At 36.2% G+C, this 16,251-nt stretch overlaps 2 protein-coding genes across 4 annotated transcripts; both read right to left on the reverse strand.

Annotated features, from left to right (window-relative positions):
- Positions 1 to 524: 524 nt before the first annotated feature.
- LOC130085646 (NADH-cytochrome b5 reductase 3) lies at positions 525 to 7,140 on the reverse strand. Its single transcript, XM_056251531.1, has 9 exons — positions 7,007 to 7,140; positions 4,856 to 5,002; positions 4,683 to 4,755; positions 2,462 to 2,568; positions 2,253 to 2,382; positions 2,077 to 2,160; positions 1,912 to 1,997; positions 1,617 to 1,716; positions 525 to 821 (listed from the first exon to the last, which is right to left on the reverse strand). The coding sequence occupies exons 1-9, from the start codon at positions 7,019 to 7,021 to the stop codon at positions 649 to 651; spliced, it is 915 nt and encodes a 304-aa protein (XP_056107506.1). The 5' UTR covers positions 7,022 to 7,140; the 3' UTR covers positions 525 to 648.
- Positions 7,141 to 7,439: 299 nt separating this feature from the next.
- rnpep (arginyl aminopeptidase (aminopeptidase B)) lies at positions 7,440 to 15,918 on the reverse strand. Of its 3 annotated transcripts, none has more exons than XM_056251532.1 (11): positions 15,433 to 15,918; positions 14,146 to 14,286; positions 13,301 to 13,452; positions 12,891 to 13,007; positions 11,232 to 11,467; positions 9,821 to 9,934; positions 9,565 to 9,677; positions 8,464 to 8,572; positions 8,116 to 8,340; positions 7,888 to 8,030; positions 7,440 to 7,788 (listed from the first exon to the last, which is right to left on the reverse strand). In XM_056251532.1, exons 1-11 carry the CDS (start codon positions 15,808 to 15,810, stop codon positions 7,636 to 7,638), a joined length of 1,881 nt encoding a protein of 626 aa, XP_056107507.1. In that variant the 5' UTR covers positions 15,811 to 15,918; the 3' UTR covers positions 7,440 to 7,635. The 3 variants fall into 3 exon arrangements, with proteins under 3 accessions (XP_056107507.1, XP_056107508.1, XP_056107509.1); XM_056251533.1 differs by lacking the exon at positions 14,146 to 14,286 and adding an exon at positions 14,322 to 14,462 and having other exon boundaries at positions 7,442 to 7,788; positions 15,433 to 15,915; XM_056251534.1 differs by lacking the exon at positions 14,146 to 14,286 and adding an exon at positions 14,322 to 14,481 and having other exon boundaries at positions 7,442 to 7,788; positions 15,433 to 15,563.
- Positions 15,919 to 16,251: the final 333 nt, after the last annotated feature.

Raw genomic sequence — 16,251 nt, forward strand, 5'->3', positions numbered from 1 at the left:
GGACATGTAATGCTGAGGGGAAAAAACAAAAGATGCCAGTGAAAACACTTTAATTTAGCATTTCTAAATTGCTTGCCTTTAGTGCATTTTGTATAAAACAATAGCATTGCTTTTTAAATTCAAACATAGTTAACATAACAGATAAACATATGGAGTGCAACATGCATACAAAAATACTCCAGTGACAGCAAATGCATCTGATATCAATGTACACATACATCAAATATGAATGCCACTGTCAGTCAAGTCACATAGGCACATAAATATAATATTCAGCAATAAATTCAGCAAGCAGGTGTCTTAACACACTGGTGCCTTTTCAAGTGCATTAGATAGGGGCTTTTTTGTAGTATCAGCATCTTATCGTGAGCTTTTAGAGCACAACAAACCACACAGGTGAATATAAAGCCTGATGACACAGCAGATCATCATTGTATCATGTTATATAATTAAGGTTTTTTATAATGAAGAACCAATTACCTCTGGACAGGCTAGCATTTAAACATGTAATATGCATTATATACTGTCCAATTTGCTATATAAGATCAGATTTGTAATACCATTTTTGCTTAAACACTATATCGCACAACTCAAGTATCTGTATCTTTGGAGTAATTAGTGGTCTGGGCCCTGAACATCGAGAACGGTCTAATAGACAAAGCGTTGGCTCTGCCGGTAGCCCAGTTTGTCCAGGTTGGGATTACAGGCAAACTGGATCATGGGAGGAGGACCGCACATGAGGATCATAGAGTCATCACCGGGTGGAGGCAGGTGCTCCTGAATCATCTCAGCATTGATGAAGCCCTGACTGTACTCCCAATCTGCAGACAAGTAAACACAGGTACACTTTCAAAGGAAGACCATATATGAAGAATAAAGTTAAAAGATAGTCTAATAAACGTCCCACGTGCTTAAAAATTGCACTCTGTGTGTTCATTGTTGGTTTCATATGGTTTGAAAAACTGGTTTTATGACCCAAATGAAATATCAAAACGAATTTTAATTGAGAAATGAAAAACATACTCATCATAGAAGCTAATTTATTCAAGTATGTATCATTGTACGTATAATTTTAATTTTTAATGTATTTGTAAATAAGTTAATCGGTCCAGACAAAACTAAATCATGTCATTGACCCACATACTGTACACTACCATTCAAAAGTTTGGAGTCTGTAAGATGTTTTTATTTGAGAAGAGATTTACTTTTATATTCAGTAAGGATGCGATAAATGGATCAAAAGTGAGTGACAGTAAATAAACTTATAATGTTACAAAATATTCTATTTCAGATAATTGCTTTTGAACTTTCTATTCGTCAAAGAATTCGGAAAAAAAGTATGACTATTTCCACAAAATTCTTAAACAGCACTACTTTAAAGATTTTTTTAAATTAGATTTTAAAACGGATTAAAATAGAAAACAGTTATTGTAATAAGATTCCACTATATTACTGTTTTTATTGTATTTTTAATCAAATAAATGCATGCAGCTTTGGTGAGCATGACACTTCTTTCATAAACATAGAAAAAAAAAAAAAACGTACCGACCCCAAACTTTTGAAAGGTAGTGTAAATCAAGCTTTACCATCTTGTGGTTATGTATAAAGTCTTATACCTTCAGGAGCTCTGTCCACCGTGAACCAGAGTTTGACGCGATCCGGATGTCTCGCCTGAACCTCCTCCAGCTCATCCTTCAGCAGAATGTCCTTCTCAGTCTGGAAGGCAGACGAGAAGTAAACTGATTCAGTTTATCAGCTTAATCTCTTTGAACATACTTTTTATGTAATATTATGGTTACGAACAAAACATTCCATCATACTCTTAAAGGGATAGTTCACACAAAATGAAAATTCTGTCATTATAAATTCAGAACGATCCCTTTAATTATATCGCTTTAATGGAACACCAACCTGGTTGGCAAACAGCAGGCTGCATGTAGTTGTGTCATTTGGGTTCTTGATGATGTCACGAATCAGCTGCAACATCGGTGTAATGCCTACAAAGGGAGGAGGACAAATTATTCTAGTGATCATATGGCTTCATTATGACTAAAAATGAGGAGAAAGACACCGTACCTGTTCCACCAGCTATAAGACCCAACGTTTTTACAGTCTTGGTCTCGGCAGGGGCCTTCTTCTCGGCCTGTATAGTGAACTGACCTGTTGGGTGGAGATGTAGGTGTAAGGTGTGACTGTGTAAATACATGCATCTAAATTCAGGTCAAATATTGATAGTAAATATGCTGTCAGACCTTCCCCCTTGTACTCCAGCAAACCTCCTGGTCCTCTGAAGTCAATCACATCTCCGATCCTCAAACTCTCCAGGTACTGGGACATCTTTCCCCCTTCGGGGAACTTTGGGTGCACATTCCTAAAATAAATCTGCAGAGTAAAATATGTCAGCTCTATAAAAATATTTAAAACCCCAAAGGCTTGTACAAGAAATATAGACCAAGAGAACCTTCACAACTAGGTCAACGAATCCTTTGTCATCATCACTGGACACTGGTGTGTAAGGACGCACAATTAAATTACCATCAATCCTGGCAGAGAGATAAACATGCTTGCCTTGAGAGAGAACGACAGGGAGAAAGAGTGCTTTACTATTAATAGTCGATACACACCCCAGTCTGCTCATCAAGTTCTTGTTTACACCAGGTAACATCCATATCAGATGATCCGATCACAAACGGAGACAAACTACGGTTTACATCTGGTAACGTGCCTCAAATGAGTCTCTGGTTTTGTGTGCATGTTAAAGTGCAAAAAGGTAATATTTTATAAAATATACACATACACGCTTTTTATTATAATTTATTACTATTGTAATTGTTTTCATTATGCTCACTATGCCTGCAAAGAGTCAGTAAAAAGACAACATGTTTCCAATTTAAAATAACTGACGGTTTTCTATTTTAATATATTTTGAAATGTAATTTATTCCTGTGATGACAAAGCTGAATTTTCAGCAATATTACCACAGTCTTCAGTGCCACATGCAACATTCTAATATGCTGATTTGGTCAAGAAACATTTCTTATTATTATCAATGTTGAAAACAGTTTTGTTTTTTTAAACCGTGATACACATTTTTTTTCCGGATTCTTTGATGAAATTAAAGCTCAAAAGAACAGCATTTATTTGAGATAGAAATCTTTTGTAACATTATAAATGTATTTACTGTCCCTTTCGATCAATTTAACCCTCTGGTGCTTTTCGGTCATTTTTGGCAAAAAATGTTACGTTTTGATTTATTTTTTTAAATGATCCTGAAAAAAATTATCACACTTGTGCTCCTCAAGGTCAATGGGAGACAAATTTCGAGTGGAAACTTTTGGTACTGCGGCCAAACAAAATCTCACTGAAAGCTCATTTTTATAGATAAAGCACTAATTTGGAACACAACTTGATTAGATTTATGGTTTTGATTTTCTTGCAGTTTTAGAATAAAACAGGTTTTTGAAAATATACATTTCATAAAAAAAAATTTAATAGCATCTTTGTGCATTTTTCATAACAATAAACATACAATTCTGTACCTTTTCATAAGTTCACTTTTAAAAACTTTTTACACTTCAGCAATCATTTTCCAAGTGTTGTCTTTGAAAAGAGATCAAACTTAAGTATGTGCTCCAAAGCATCAAAGATTTACGTCAGTTTAAGTTGGAAATTAAATTTTCAGAAAAAGCTCAAAAAGTGAATAAATGGATCATAACTACAGCATAAATATAATTTAGTACCATAAAATCCCATAAAAATACAAAATATTAAATAAAAAACATTATCAAACTAAAATACAGTACATTCATCTCATTGAAATAAATAAAGGGTGATTTTTGACCGCCACGAGATGAGCACCAGAGTTAATGCATTCTTGCTGAATAAAAGTTTTAATTTCTTTCAAAAAATAAAAAAACTATTTTGTCAAGTACCTGTATTAAAGTATTGACTCTGAATGTGCATACATCACATGATAAGTGGCATGGGCATTGATACTAAGAATACTAAAGAAAACCACATAACCAGTAAAGGTGAAAAAAATCCTGTATTAGTGCAAAGGTTGACTGACATGCAAGCAGGGCGTCCTTCGCTGTTGTCTGGGACACATTAGTACGGATTAGCATTTTCACAACAAATGCAACATGATAAGATAAAGATAAAAGATAAAATATACTTTAATGTCCCCCAGAGGGGAAATTTGTCTTGGGCAACAAACAATCACTGCGACACACTTACAACAAACCGCATAAAATATACACTAAGTATAGACAATACAAACATGCAACATGCCTCATTACATGTTTGTATTGTCTATACTTAGTGTATATTTTATGCGGTTTGTATATTTAACATGGTTTGTGTTTCTAACTGGATCAAGCTAATTCTTGTACCCCATTTACACCTGTATTTAGCACAGCCAGGTATAAACATCGTTCAACTGTCTGTGATTACTCTCAAGCAAATGGACATGTGTAAACAAGCTGCTTTTCAAACCCTAATCTCATTTATCATTTAACACACTTCTTATCCAAAGCAGCCAGACACAGTCTACATGATAGGACAGGTGTGGGATTTCAGCATGCTTCAGACCAAACCCTGCAACCTTTGTATTAGCAGCAGAGAAACAATCGACCCACTACCTTCTCACGGTTAACACCAAAGTCCTAATAAAGACTACTTACCTACTGGTAATCCCAAAACATGCTCTGGGCTAGGCAGGACGAACCGAAACCTGCGGGTATCATGACTTATGATCTGTATGAAAAGAGTAAAGTTTTTATTTTGTCAACAGCATCTTGTCAGTACCACAGATATAAATTTGTATCCCATTGAAATAAAGAGACAGGGCAAATACCTCCTTGTCTACAAGTCTCAATTTGTATTTTTCAGAGGGATCAATCAGGGTAATTTGTGGTTTCCTTTTCCGGTTCAAGAAATAATAACCCAGCACACCTGCTGTAGAGACCAGTACCACTCCAACGGTCACTGCTACTGTAGTGGACTGAAATACAGATTAGTGCATATTACAGGGTTCCTGCACACTTTTGAAAGTCAAATTTAAGGCTTTTTAAGACCTTAAGAAATCAAAATTAATACCGTACATTAGGGCTGTGCAGTATTGACAAATATATCTTGATATTTTCAACGTTTTGTTGATAATAATTAGATGATATTTTACTGATTGTGTTTTTGTGCTGGTGCCATGGCTGGTTTAGGTCTGTTGTTGACAGCTGACTCACGAAGATATTTATATTTTTCATATTCTATGCAGTGGTCGGTTCACAGCAGTGACAGAAATTAATATTTTGATTAAGGGGCAATATTTGCCACCTTAAATTGATTTTTTCAGGGGCATTTTCACCTATATGGACATTTTTTCTAAACTTATTTAGAGTTATGCATCACCTTTAATGTCAAATACTATCATTCAAATTAAATTATACAGTAATTATACAATAATACTTAATTATATAATAATCATACAGTACCACTGTTACCAGTCAAATTAAATAATGCAATCAAAATCCATCTTTGCAGTGCAGAGGTGACACAGAAGTGGCATCAGAAGTGGCATTAATATATTTACACTCCATTTACAACTGCATAAATAAAGCTATGAGATATATATTTTTAAATCAATATTCAATATTTAAATATGAAATGATTTCTAATTTTAACATTTTATTTAAAGGGTACTTTAAATATGAAACCGCAGCGGCAAATAAATCACTGTCTTAATAAGTGAGTTGAGGGAGTCATTCATTCAACCGATTCGTTCAAACGGCTGATTCATTCGGAAAAAAGCAAGTGATTCGTTCAAAACGCGGATTTCAGTCAAGAAATCATCGCTGTCGGTTGCATTGAGACTCTGCTACGGTTTCATTTTGAAATTATAGTCGGCGAAATAAAGGGAAAACAAACAATATTGACAATATTGTGTCTAAAAAGTAGTTTCAATGTTAACTTATTGTTAATTTAACAGTTGTATAACAAATATCACACTTGGAATCGTGCACGGGAAAACGGCACTCTTTCTGATGTGATATTCTAATATAAGAACATAATATGATATAAATATAAGACAAAAACTAATTTGGGGACATAACAGTTACACTGCACACATCACGCAGTGAAAGCACGAGACAAATGCGATGTCAGCTCGCAGTGCCTCGTACATTGTTAAAACAATGATTACAATATCATAATAGACAATACACATCGCACACCATACGCACATAAAGAATGAACTTACAACTGAACTGACATTTACGACCTTTCTTCTCTTTCTCTCCTCTCGCGTGCAGGAGACAGTTATGCTGCCGCGACTCGCGAGTGACGCGAAATGTCACGTGAACTAGCAAATCCACAAAGATAGAATAATAAATAAAAAAATACGTACGCTAATTAGATAGTTTTAATTTGGAAAGCTTTTAGATATGTCTAAGTCAAAGTGTCATCTAAAATGTAAGACCTTTCATAAGTAAAAATAAGACTTTATAAGACTTTTTTATGGTCTTAAATTTAAAAAATCTAATTTAAGACTTTTTAAGACTTTTTAAGGATCCGCGGGAACCCTGATATTAACAAGGTATAACAGAAAATAATCAAATTATTAATAAAAGCTAAAAATGCATTCATTGGTTGATTCACAGTACACACAACAGAAGTGTGTAACGGTTTCAAATGCATCAATGAATCATCTGTTTTTCCTAGAATAAACTCTGACGTTTCTGCTTTGGTATCCCATTTCTAGAAGAACTGTCTGATTCGGTTTCCTACTGGACTGGACCAAAATGTAAGTTAAATGCAATTGACTGAATAGCACATCTTCAGTTTTGTGGCATGACTCGTCAATATGCTGTGTTGATAAATAGGAAAGCAGCAATGTTGTGCGAAACAAACTTGGTGGCATTCCAAAGCAGTAACATGGCACGCATTTCCTCTGAATGATAGTAAATAACTGCAATTCATCTTTAGTGTACTTCTCCAAAGCTTTATGACTTACCATCGCGTAACCCATGACGAGTGATCTACTTCTTCAAGGAGATTGAGAATAAACCTTCAAACTAAACATTCGTCGACACACCTATGAATACGCAGGCGGAGAGCTCAGAGTTTGAGGCAAACAACGCTGCGCAACTATTGCGCATAATAAAACGTTTCATACAACGCATTCCGTTCTGCGTAATCCCATCCCCATTACAACACTATCTAATGTCTATGGTAGGCGTCTCTCAGTAGCCGGAAACACATCAAACAATAAATAAAAGTCCTCCAATCTCCATTTGTCCATAAATTCACATAACTTTATTTAGAAAATTAAATGTTTAAAAATAAAGTGCAAATATTAAAGGTCCTCCACTTAATTTTTGCATAGAAATGTAATATATTGATTCATACAAATTAAAAATTAAAAAAGTGAATTAAATTCCCAGAAATGCAAGGTACTTTATTTATTCATTCAGATGTATATATAAAACTCACAAATTCAAAAATGTGAAAGCAATTTCCTGAAGAATTAATACGGATTGTTATCTTAATGTTCAAAGCACCGTAATTTTAAGATAACAGGGTCCTTTTGAGTTTTTGAGATCCCAGGGGCCTTACATACATTGGTGTCCCTTATATATTCATTTATGCACAAGCTATTATCTTTTTTACGTAATTGCGGACATTGAAGTGAAGCTGATTTGATGTCTCTGAAAATATCTCCATTGCCAGAGCCTTTGTCTCTTCTGATCCATTCCAAAGGGCCCGATAAACAGGTAGTGTGTACTTTTGTTTCCCCTGTAATCAAAACATGAAAAATCGATCTCTATTCATACAATTTATCATTTTATTAGTCCAAAGAGCTGAATGAATTTTAAATAATGTAAAGATTCTAACCTGGCTTGTGAGGAAATTGCGAATATGTTGGAATCCTGGTTTATGTTGGTTCTTTGCAACAATCTGGGCCCATCGCAATTTCAGCTCAGAATTGTTGGACTCAGTAATATGCAAGTAGCACTCCTCTAACTTCTTTATGTTACCTGTTAATATGGGAATACTTATTTATTTTACAATCTACTTAAAATACTTAAACATTCATCCAAAAACACAATGAGTTATTTGCACCATCTGGAAGGGGTGAATTCTCAATGATCTTGTCCAAGAAGTAGACAGTTTGGTAGGTCTTCCATGGTTTTATATCAGTTTTGTTGATGGACTTTAAGTCCGGGTTATGGTTAACCCACATTTCAGCTAACAGCTCTGCTGGTTTCATCAGTGTCTGACCAGCAGAGAGATCAGGGACATATGGAGGCCAACCAGGGACATTGAGCCAGCTGTCAAAATCCAGACCTAACAAAGCAAATGAGAACAAAAAAGCTGAAGACAAAAGGCCGTCAGCCCAAACAGTATAGATTCAGACTATCCTTTGTGATTTTATAACAAAGAAATGCTACTAATGGTCTTTTTCTGCACCCTCAATTTTGTGGACATTCTTCTCTTTCAGGTCTGGGAAATACTCCAGGTAGAACTCCAATGCATCCTCCGCCAACACACTTCTGAACTTGAACTTTTCCACATAAGCCTTGAAGAGACACAATTGCTGTTTTCTCATATCTACAAATATTCATTCATATATACTGCCAATCAAAAGTTTAGGTCAGTAAGATAAAAAAAAAGAAGAGATTACTACTTTTATTCAGCAAGGACGCATTAACAAAAAAAGATTTTTAACAGTGTTACAAAAAATCAATTTAAAGGTCTTTAGAACTTTCTATTAATTAAAGAATCCAGAAAAAAATGATCATGGTTTCCACAAAAATATTAAGCAGCACAACAATTTCCAACATTTTTAATAAGAAATATTTCTTGAGCACCAAATGATTAATGATCCTTCATATGATTTCTATTGGTAACTAAAACTATTAAAACATTTTTGTTAAGTTGTAATAAAATATTAGATGATAAACTTCAACAAAATGAAAATTAGAAATGCCTACCTTGTTGAACTGGTAATAATAATAATCATAATAATAAAACTAAATCTGAAATAAAAAAAATACACCCAAGTAGAAATATTTAAAAAGAACAAAAACTAATACAACTGACAAAATTACTAAAATTAAAATAAAAACTTAAATAAATAAAAGCTAATTCAAAATAAAATAAAACTAAAACAGTATATAAATAAAATAATTCACTGAAGACTGGAATAATGGCTGCTGATAATTCAGCTTTGCCATTACAGGAATAAATTATATATTTTTTTAAATACGGAGGATCTTCGGATTCGATTTCTGTTAAATTAATCTGTACCCTATATTTTTCTCCAATAAAAAAAAATATATATATAAAAAAATATATTTTTAAATTGTAATTAATATTTCAAAATAATTGGGGTTTTTTGGTTCCAAAACAAATGCAGCCTTGGTGAGCATAAGAGACTTATAATGACCTTACTGAAAATCTTACTGACCCCAAACTTTCAAACAGTAGTATGTATATATACATTATATATATTTTTGTATTATTATTTATTATTAAAAACATTTTCTGTAGGCTTATTGTTCCAGTAACCTTGAGGAATGCGTCAAAGCGTGACTGATCTCCTGTGAGGTGGGCCAGGTAGGAAACAAAGCAGAAGCCTTTCTCATAGGGCGTTTCATTATAGGTGTCATCAGGATCGACACCTATGTAAAAAACACACAGAGGCAGTAACAACCTATTCTTCACAATTGTGATAAATAATGACCAAGTAGTATGAGACTGCTATCTTTATTCAGCTTACATCGTCAAATTAAATAGACAATAAACTAGTGGTGACCTACAGTACCTGGTTCGATCTTAACCCGGAGTTTATTGAGAGGATGGTCCTCTCCAGTGTTGTCCATGTGCTGACGTAGAAGAGCTTTACCAGTTGCCGCCTCCAGACATGTATAAGCCTCTCCTGCGAAAGAAATGGCACCCTTTAATGAACTCTTTACAAGTGAAACACTTTAAAGGTGACCTATAATTCAAAATTGAATTTACCTTGGTATAGTCAAATAACAAGAGTTCAGTGCATGGACATGACATAGAGTGAATCTCAAACTGGACTGTTTTTGCGTTCTCATTTAATTCACGTTTATGAAAAACACCCCTGAAAAACGGTCGGTTCTCCACACAATACCGACTGTGACGCAATAGTCGGGATCATTAATATGTACGCCTCCAAATATTTGCATAATGCCAGCCCTCAATGCCAGGCGGAACTGCGCAGCCGAAGCATGGCAGTTGCTCAGTGTGGATGTACACATGAACACAAAAGTATTTTTTAGTTCCTTCATCTGAGCCTCTGAAGAAACAATGGGGTAATTTTATTTTCTCTGGAAATTTCCAAACATTTCACCGACTGTTTCCTCAACTTGGGCCAATACAGAGCTGGCCTCGGATCGAGCTACCAAGCAACACTTTCTGATGTGTAATTGTTCAAGTTCAGACAGGTAATCTTTCTCTCAAAATCGTTCAATACTGTTTATGCATCAGTAAGTCAAGCCAGTGACTAAAATATCAGCTTCACATCGTTTCTTTTAGTAGGATGAAAATAATCGTATTTAAATTGTGAACAAATTATATACAGAAAGCGATCAAAGAACAATCTTTCCACACAGCGCGAGTTTATCTGGACACTTGCCAAACTCGTTAAGAAATCAATGTTACACTGCACAACGATGCTCTTACTGTATTTACATCATCGTGTTTGCATTGGTGAAAGCCTTAGAGAGAGTGTAGAAACTGCTTTGCAATCATAAGATCTTCATTCTCACGATCAACACATTGTCATCTGCTCAATGCTCATCACGGCAACATTTTATGTGATGGGAATAGATCTAAATACTTTAAAAACATCTCACAATTCGTTAATCTCGATAGCTGTTATAGTAAAAACGTATACTAGCAGTAGTAAAAGTATTCGGGAGAGAGTTTCACATGTAATGCGTTGCTATTTCATATGCAAGCCTGTCAGCCAATCACAGCAGTGGCCGCGGTTACACTGAATCCCACAGCAGACACGCCCCTTCAAACAGAGTGTTCAAATCAGAGGCTAAAAGCAGGCTAGGAAAAATGCCATTTATTTCTAAATTATGATTATTTTTTATCTAAAAAACATACTAACATTATAAGGGTAACCCAGGAAACATTATAAAATAATTAAAAAAAACATTCTAGGGCACCTTTAAGGGGTCAAATAATGTAAAGCATACCATACAGCTCCTTGCAAACTCTGCGTTGAGCGTACATCGTGAAGCCCTCGTTCAGCCAGAAATCACCCCAGGTGGCGTTGGTGACGAGGTTTCCAAACCAGCTGTGACAGATCTCGTGTACAATGACATCAGCAAGAGAGCGATCGCCGGCCAGCAGACAGGGCGTGACAAAAGTCAGGCAGGGGTTCTCCATCCCACCGAAAGGGAAGGATGGAGGCATGAACAGCACATCATATCTACACAAGTACAACAAATAAAGACACACATCTATTATAATATAGTTTACTGAATAAACGTTCTCGTCAGATTCTATAAAGCCACTTTGGATCAATCAGAATAGAGTGGTGCAGGGATGACGTATTTTTGTAGGCCAAAACCAGTAAACGAGTTAGCATTTTTGCACTTCCGGTTCCATCGTCCTGAGGTCAATGGGTTTTTTGAATGGGTTTTTGGTTAAATGGTTGAAATAAGGTCTGCGGTGAACACATGCTCAAGATATTTTCATGTTTTATTTACAATACAAAAAATTCATCAGTAATACCCTCTTGTGATTTTATTTGTTTTTACTTGTCTTGTAAAAGGCAGTTGCTTAAAAGAGACATTATACATCATCCGCCGAACTGGTACTCTACTCACTAGTCCGCTTTCACAGCCCCATTGTGTTTATAATCACGCTCTTGACTATTAGAACTCAAACTTTCAGGTAAAATGTTTTAAAACAAAGACTGATGCTGCGTCCGAAATCGAATACTTCTCTGCTATATACTAAGCGGAAAAAAAGTATGCCAAAAGAATACCGTAAAACTTCAAATAATAGCCCGGGCTTTTATTTTCCCAAATCGTCGAACTGCACCGGCTAGTATTTGAGACAGGCGTCTATATGAGACAGGCCTTTATAATTTAGTGTTGAGATGTTGTTCATTGAGTGTAGGCCTAGAGTCTCTAATCTCTAAAAAATCTCCAAATGCTCCACGTGAAACTGCGGTCTTCCGACCTTTTATTATCGTGTCAATTGATTTTGATTAATATGCGCGAGGGAGAGAGAGCAGGACAGCGCTCGTGTTGTTTGAAGACGTGAGTGCGAGCGCGCGGCCGGGGCGCTCTCTCTGCTCGTTATGCGCCCTGTCAAGCGCAGCAGTCATTCTATTCTACATCACTCACCGATCAAAAAAGGCTTTGGCAGGACACAAATTTGCTTTGGCGGCCGCCAAAAACCGGACGATCTGACGGGTTCTGTCCGAAATCACCCACTATACCCTTAAATAGGGCACTTTTGTGAGGTAAAAAAACCATCTGGTGCACTCAGTGTCCGAATTCACTCACTCGTTTTCATTCACTCCTTCAAGTGGACTATATTAGTGGAGTAATGTAGGGAATAGTGTATGAGGGTATAGGATGCGATTTCGAACACAGCTAAGCTTTTGTTTTGACTTCTGCGATTGTATTTACACTTCAGTTGTGAAGATTAATCCGATGATCAAAATGTGTACGAATCATAAGCTTTTGTTAGTCACAGACCTTATTTTCTGCAATAATCTAAAGGCCAATGGGAAAAATCCTATTTTTTTCAGGCTGATGCTAACTTCCGGGTTGGCCTACAAAAATATGTCATCCCTGCACCACTCTGTTAGAAAGGGGTTCAAAAAAAGTATCTCCCACCTTCCCCAAACATAGGGTCCAAACAGTTTCTCTCCCACAGACAGGAACTCTTCGATCACGTTATCATACTCTTGCTTGGCTGCCTGCAGTAAACAAGGCTCGGTCCAAACACGCGTCCTGAAAATTGTGTTAAAAATCAGAAATGTTTAACATAATAATAATTATTACTATCTAAATGTTTACTTTATAAGAGGGTCTACTTATAATGTTAGTAAAAGTAATTTTGCACCATAAACACAGTTTTCCATGAACATTTTCAGCCACTGCAGTTTAGTTTCAATAAATGATTTGGGGGGAGAAAGTTACAGTATGTTTTTATAGCAAAATGAGCTCTTATCTCAGGAGAGCAATAAGAACTGTATTCCTTGTGATGTGATCCCTTTGTGGTAAAGGATTTGGGATGTTTTTACCTGGGTCCCACCTCGGCAGACTGCAGGTCTCCTACTGCCAGTGCTACCAGGTAAGAGGGAATGGGATGCTCCATAGTGAACAGGAAGGCGCTGTCTGCTTTCCTCTGCTCCCATTTACTAGCGCTCATAACTGCTGTGAAGCCATCAGGCACCTGATAAGAAGAGATAGGACCATCAAAGTAAGAAACTACCGTGTTTATGAGACAGTACAAAGGGCAATGATAAGAAAGAAACTCTGAGCCTTATAATGTAAGCTAGAGAAAACCCTTGTGCTCTTTTTTAAAAGAAGTCACTCACCAAAGCTGCATTTATTTGATCAAGATCACAATTAAAACAGTAATATTGTGAAATATTACTACAATTTAAAATAACATAACTATTTTAAAATAATTTAAAATGTTTTTCTGTGATGCAAAGCTGAATTTTCAGTATCATTACTCCAGTCTTCAGTATCACATGATCCTTCAGAAATCATTCTAATATGCTGATTTGACGCTCTAGGAACATTTCTTATTGTTGAAAATATTATTTTGGAAACCATAAACATTTTTTTTTTCAGGTTTCTTTGATGAAAAATAAAGTTCAAAAGATCAGCATTTATTTGAAATTGAAATCTTTTGTAACACTATACATGTTTTTGCTGTCACTTTTGATCAACTTGAAACTACTAATTTATATTATATATTAAAAAAATAGAGCCCAATTTTTCAATCCAATCAATTCCTGATTAATAAAATCAAGTGGAATAATGGAATCCATTTCCTAATTGACTCAAATTACGTCTTTACGTCTATATACCCATACTCTCTTTCTACCTGTAAATTCGACTGGTCCAATGGCCTCACCTGAACTGCTGCTGAGTAGGTGCTCTTGACTGCAGGAGTATCAAAGCAAGGGAAGAAAGAGCGGTTGAGAACAGCCTGGCCTTGAGTGAAAACATAAGGCTTGAGCTTTCCCGCAGTCTGCTCTGGTTCCAGCCAACACACCTAAAAGAAGATACATGCGTTTGGTGAAACATTACCTGCACAACAGCCGAGTAAGTGCTCTTTGTCGTGGGTGTATGGAAGCCGGGAAACAGGCTGCGGTTCAGGACAGGGAACCCAGATGTGTACAAGAATGGCAGTGTCTTCTCAGCCGTCTGCACTGGTTCCAGCCATGACATCTACAGAGAAGTATGGAAGCTTGTTTCCACCACGGAATAAAAAACAATAAACGTAATAACGTTGTTATTTTACAATTCTGACTTATTTCTCAGAATTGCAAGTAGGAATGGAGTTCTTACAATTTTCTTGCAGTTGCGAACTTGTATCTCACAATCAATTCGGACTTTATAACTCGCAATTAGTTTATCTCACAACTCTAAAGGTGATGATACACAGGGCAACTTTTTGAGCAATGTTGCCGTCAATGGGCAACCAGATGAGACACAGGGCCCACGACTGATCTAAATTATCCAGATAGAAATGTATTGCCCATTTTCAATGGGAAAGTACCCAAGCAACAATCGCTCGGCAAGATTGCCCAGCAACATTGCTCAAAAAGTTGCCCTGTGTATCATCACCTTTAGGGGGGAAAAGTCAGTCACAACTCCAAGTTTATAACTCACAATTCTGACTTTTTTTTCTCGGAATCGTCAGATTTTTTCATTCAGAATTGCGATAAACTCGCCATTTAAAACAGTAATTGAGAGTTTATATCTCACTATTATAGGCTATATACAATCTCAACAAATTTTCCTTGCAATTTCAAGTTTATAACTCTCAATTCTGACTTTTCTCAGAATTGTGAGATACATTTTGAATTGAGAGTTATAAAGTCAGAATTGTGAGATAAAAAGTTGCAATTACTTTTTTTTTTATTCCTTGGGGGAAACAAACCACCATGCTTGCTTGCTTATACAATAAATCAATGAAATTTACCATCTGAAGGCCTAAACTGACTAAAGTGAGTCTGGAAGACTGCAAGAAGAACAGATTCAGAAAGAGAAACCAAAGTATTCTTCCTTCTAGGTCTCATGACAAGTGAATAAGTTTCAGCTTTGATATTGAAGCTCAGCTCAGGCTGTCCTGAACTTTCAAAATGGAAATGATTATGAACAAAAAATTATTAAAAGTACAGTTTTTCTTGCTTACCCCTGGTCCATCAGAAGCTGTATATTTGATTGCAAGCTGAAGTTTGTCTTCTGAGTTGAAAGGCGTGGGAAACCTCACGACGAGCGTGGTCCCATAACTGGTAAAGTCACGAATCAGAAATTCTGTGCTGGTCCAGTCACTTGCATTGCGACTGAATGTGATTTCATGCAGGGACAGAGTTGAATGAATATCTAGCTGTAACTCACTCTGACTATCCTGAATGCATTGCAGCTGTAATGTTTCGGTACCTGATATGGTTTTCTTTTCAAAATCTACTTTAAGATCGAGATGAAAATGATCTATTTTAAACTGGCGGAAACTAGAGGAGGTAGCGACGTCTTCGGCTTTGTCTGAATACAGCGTAAATGTTTTATCCATTGTCCTACTACTGGCACAAATCTACAACAATAGTTCTGACAGGCTACAGCAAAACACCGGCAAACGGTGGTCAATCTGTTCTTCGCTCAGAAACGACAAGTGAACTGTGGTAAAACCATAGGGGTCAAACAATCCTCTCGCAGGAAGACGAATATGTATAGCATGTGAACTGGATTTACGCAGCACTAGCCTGCGTTGCGTTATTGCAGCGCAGTGTTGTTTGTCATGAAGACATGGCAGTTGACCAATAAGATAAATCTGAAAAATCTCGCTGGCGCCTACAACTGAAATCCTACCAGTTAATAACTATATTATCTGTTATTCATGACACTAACCCCGTTTTTCTCAAGAGGGCGCACGAGGGCTCAGACAGTCACTCATTTGAGCCACATTCAAATCTCAGGCGGTTTTTGTCTTTTTTGGAAACATTTTAACACTCCC

This window comes from Rhinichthys klamathensis, unplaced genomic scaffold, assembly GCF_029890125.1.
Source record: "Rhinichthys klamathensis goyatoka isolate OS25496 unplaced genomic scaffold, OSU_Roscu_1.1 h1tg000082l_1, whole genome shotgun sequence".
In the NCBI taxonomy this organism is placed as follows: Eukaryota; Metazoa; Chordata; class Actinopteri; order Cypriniformes; family Leuciscidae; genus Rhinichthys; species Rhinichthys klamathensis.

Coding starts and splice junctions, on each gene's coding strand:
- LOC130085646 (XM_056251531.1), bottom strand. Junction 4,756..4,855: donor TGAGACTTGTAGACAAGGAG/GTATTTGCCCTG, acceptor CTTTTCATACAG/ATCATAAGTCATGATACCCG. Junction 1,717..1,911: donor GCCTGCTGTTTGCCAACCAG/GTTGGTGTTCCA, acceptor TCTGCCTTCCAG/ACTGAGAAGGACATTCTGCT.
- rnpep (XM_056251532.1), bottom strand. CDS start 15,810: ATGGATAAAACATTTACGCTGTATTCAGACAAAGCCGAAGACGTCGCT. Junction 8,573..9,564: donor GCTTTGACGCATTCCTCAAG/GTTACTGGAACA, acceptor TGTCTCTTCAAG/GCTTATGTGGAAAAGTTCAA. Junction 8,341..8,463: donor GAATGTCCACAAAATTGAGG/GTGCAGAAAAAG, acceptor TTGCTTTGTTAG/GTCTGGATTTTGACAGCTGG.